The 3,807-nt window shown below is 39.7% G+C and overlaps 1 protein-coding gene across 2 annotated transcripts; it reads left to right on the top strand.

The window, feature by feature from the left end:
- On the top strand, positions 1–3,498 carry rps24 (ribosomal protein S24). 2 transcript variants are annotated; one of them, XM_035951894.1, is made up of 6 exons: positions 1–92; positions 774–839; positions 928–1,137; positions 1,734–1,847; positions 2,832–2,852; positions 3,409–3,498. In XM_035951894.1, exons 1-5 carry the CDS (start codon positions 90–92, stop codon positions 2,835–2,837), a joined length of 399 nt encoding a protein of 132 aa, XP_035807787.1. In that variant the 5' UTR covers positions 1–89; the 3' UTR covers positions 2,838–2,852; positions 3,409–3,498. The 2 variants fall into 2 exon arrangements, with proteins under 2 accessions (XP_035807787.1, XP_023134033.1); XM_023278265.2 differs by lacking the exon at positions 2,832–2,852.
- The last annotated feature ends 309 nt before the right edge of the window (positions 3,499–3,807 follow it).

The following is a 3,807-nucleotide window of genomic DNA, read 5'->3' as shown; positions in this document are numbered from 1 at the left end:
CGTGCCCACTGAGTTTTCTGCAGGCATTATTCCGGTCGCCTGCCGGTCCTTCCTCCTTTTCTACGTCCCTGAGCGAGGCCGGCGTCAAGATGGTGAGTCTTGTGGTGAAAATTACAAGTAAAATCCGTCGCTCATCGAGGCCATCCGCTCACCAACGCACATTTCTTGCAGACTAAACGGTCCTTTAAGTCTGGTGTATAATAAAATGTCAATATTGATGTAGTGTGAAGCTGTGAGAGAAAATTTAGCGACATTGTCCAAATGCTATTCTGGCTAATGTCGGTCCAGACGTTATCACACTATATTCAACTGTTTGGGACCGGATTTTAATATTTCTCACTGTGTGTTTTCGTTGTTCTACATTCACTATAGAATCATGTTAACGTACACCGCTGTTCCATCATTTATTACACAGACTTTAGTAAAAATTTACAGTCGTAGCCCCCCATGGCTAAACGTTAGCATACATTACACAGTTAGCTGTAGCGAGGCCCCCTGTTTAGGCGAATAGGGATGTAAAAATGCGCTACTCAGCTCTATTGTCTGACACGTGTTTATTAAAATACGGTATATTCAGTAAAACCTTTCACAGTTCTGGGACTGGAAACTATTCTAAGCAGTAGTATAGCCAGGAAGCTGATTGTAATGCTAGTGCTACGTGACAGTTCACTAAAATGCCGTTAGCTTGTGATGTTGAGAGTTGTATTTGAATGGCTGCATTTTCAGTAGTTTTGCGTCTAATGGCATCACCTTCTGCCCTCTCCTATCTTCAGAATGACACTGTAACAGTCAGGACCCGCAAGTTCATGACGAACCGGCTGCTTCAGAGGAAGCAAATGGTAAGACTTCACGTGTTTTGCCGCTTTCGTCTTTTGGTGATCATTAGCAGCTCTCAGTGCATCAATTTGTTGACTGTCTTCTCTGCAGGTCGTCGATGTCCTCCATCCCGGCAAAGCCACAGTTCCAAAGACTGAAATCAGGGAGAAGCTTGCCAAGATGTACAAGACCACTCCTGACGTTGTGTTCGTCTTTGGCTTCAGGACTCAGTTTGGTGGCGGCAAGACAACAGGCTTTGCCATGGTGTACGACTCTCTAGACTATGCTAAGAAGAATGAGCCCAAACACAGACTTGCCAGGGTGAGTTTAAACTGCGTGTTTAGTGTGATAGCTTGATTGACTATTATCAGAGAGCTGTGATTTTACAGTGACAGTCATTCACAAGCAACATTGCGTTGTCATCCATTTTAATTCTGCTGCAGCAAGAAGATGAAATGTTTTGTTGTAGGCCTCAAATGCAGTTTTATGGATAACTGTTCTTGACTGTAAGACCTTTTAATTATATTGTAGAGGCTCTTATTGCCGCTCAAAGTTGTCAGATACTTGAAGTACCTATTTTGCATGGATATAATTTAAAGATTTTGGCAGAGAGCCAGCAGAGCAGCACTTGACAGTTAAAAAGGTTGAATGACAGGTACAATTGAAAGATGTGTTGGCATGAAAAGTTAGTCCGTGAAGTGTAGGTCAATTATACATAATTACCATTAATGGTGTTAATGGTAGGAAAATTAGTGTTTTGCCCATTCATTTGGCCGTGGTAGTTATATGTGAATATAGACATGCATAATTTGAACTGTTTTTTGAGTCTGTAAAACTAAATTGTCTACCTCTCCTAATAGATTCAGAAAAAGTGAGCATAATATGGTAAAATGACATGCTCTATTTGTCTACCACAGCATGGTCTCTATGAGAAAAAGAAGACATCAAGGAAACAGCGCAAGGAACGCAAGAACAGAATGAAGAAAGTACGAGGCATCAAGAAGGCCAGTGTTGGCGCTGCTGGCAAGAAGGTAATGTCACACATGTTTAAATACTTGGTTTGAAGTAAACAAGTCACTAACCACATTTGTAATTTCTTCTAGACACTCAACTCAATGTAAAAATAAGTAGTCTTATTATAGTAGGATGTGAAAAACAGAATTTATTTGTCATATTTCCTAATCTAAATATAAGAGGAAGTTATGAAATATACTCCACATTCTTTCTTGACTTTCATTGCCACCTGTTCTTTTGCTATCCTGCTAATCTTCGTTTTCACCACTCTTTTACTGTTTTAATTTCTTTTGTCATCTTTCCAATCCTATCAAATGTTCTTCGGAAACTGTAGAAGGTAAATGTTGACCCTGAATAGACTAACTGCAGCGTGCAGATAATCCAGGAGTTATAGATAAATAGCTAACTCCTGCTTTTACACTCTCAGCTATCCATCTGAGAATGAAGGCCTTAACGCTTTCCCTTTGGATGTACATGATGCATCCAATATGAAAGGATTTGACCCACTGAATAATGCTTACCTGACCATCCCTGCTCCCAGTACTAATGAGTACTATAAACTAATAGTAAACCTTGTTTTAGAAACTTAATGACAGTATGAGGAGATCCTCCTAACAACAAAGACAAGTTGTTTAAGTAATGTACTAATCAGTGAAATCTCCTGGTGTAGTTTTGTTCTAGTGAAACCCTGCATACTCCTGCATCCCCCAACAGCACTGGCTTATAGTCACATAGAATTGATCTCTGAATTTCAAAATTCAGCTGCACTGTCTTTAATACCATACAGTTGATCTGCAATAGTTACAGCACAGATGGCAGGTAAAACATTGACGCTGTATCTGATCTGTAATATACTGGCTTGCATCCAAATGTGTTGAGTGCAGCCGCTGCAAGCCCATTCAGAGATCTTTTCTATTCCATATTTCAGTTTTCAACATGTTAACTTTGTTTTGTTCCACCTTTTTGTTCTTGATTTTGCTTTCCATGGATTTCTTTTGCAGAAATGAGGTGTCAGTTTGCAGGTATAGAAGCAGAACAAGCATGGTGTGCCATTGTGTTGCACATCAAAAGCTGATAGACCTGAGTTGTGTCATGCATGTCACACCCTACTTTTCCCTGCAGTTTTCCTTCAGTGTGTCTCTCCCTTTCTGTGTTGTTTCAAACTCCTGGCTAATAGGTTTTCCCACTACCCCAGTCCTTTGTACCGCTGTCTCGGCTGTAATGGGCATAACCATTAGGCTTTGCCCACTCTGACTTCAACACAAATGCTTTGACAATGCAGATCTGTAGTTAATAGAAGCAGAGTGTAGCATGTGGTTCTTAGTTTTTGTTGTCTTGTGTGTGGGGCAGCTCAACTAAAAGCCTGCCAATGTGTGAATTTTACACTAGAACTTCTGTTCTTTTTTTAAAATGTGTTGCTCAGACTGTCATTTTTGGTTTGAAACTGTCCTACCAAACAATGCTACTTTTGTCAACATTGTTGTCTCAGTTTTGCAGTGTTTAACTTAAGAATGCTCGCATTGTCAGTGGTTATTTCTACTTTTGCTGTCATACTAATTTACTGTTATCTCTCTGCAGTGAGCCCGGACAGCCAGGGAGGGTCTCCGTGCTCAAGATGTTCTTGTATATTGTCATCAAATAAAGTTTGGAAAAAATTGGAAAAAAAAATTTGGTCCTTGGGTATGTTCTTTTAAACAGGCATTTTTTGATGACTGTAACCAGTCTGTTTTGACTCGTTACCTTGAAACCAACAGAAAGGGGTTTGGGTGTCTCAGTGAAAATATTAATTCCTATTTCTGTATTCAGTTGAGTATTGAATACTTGGGATCAGTTTGCTGAGTGAACAGCTGACATGCTTTGACATCATATTGTATATTTAAAGACTCTGGTAGTTTTAAGTACAAAATGCACAAAAGCTGCTATTTGGTTTTGATTAATTTTTACCTCAAATTTCACAAGCTTGAACTGTGTTGATGG

The sequence above is a fragment of the Amphiprion ocellaris genome, chromosome 16 (assembly GCF_022539595.1).
Source record: "Amphiprion ocellaris isolate individual 3 ecotype Okinawa chromosome 16, ASM2253959v1, whole genome shotgun sequence".
In the NCBI taxonomy this organism is placed as follows: Eukaryota; Metazoa; Chordata; class Actinopteri; family Pomacentridae; genus Amphiprion; species Amphiprion ocellaris.
The sequence above is the reverse complement of the archived record's forward strand: the minus strand, read 5'-3'. Positions and strand labels throughout refer to the sequence as shown.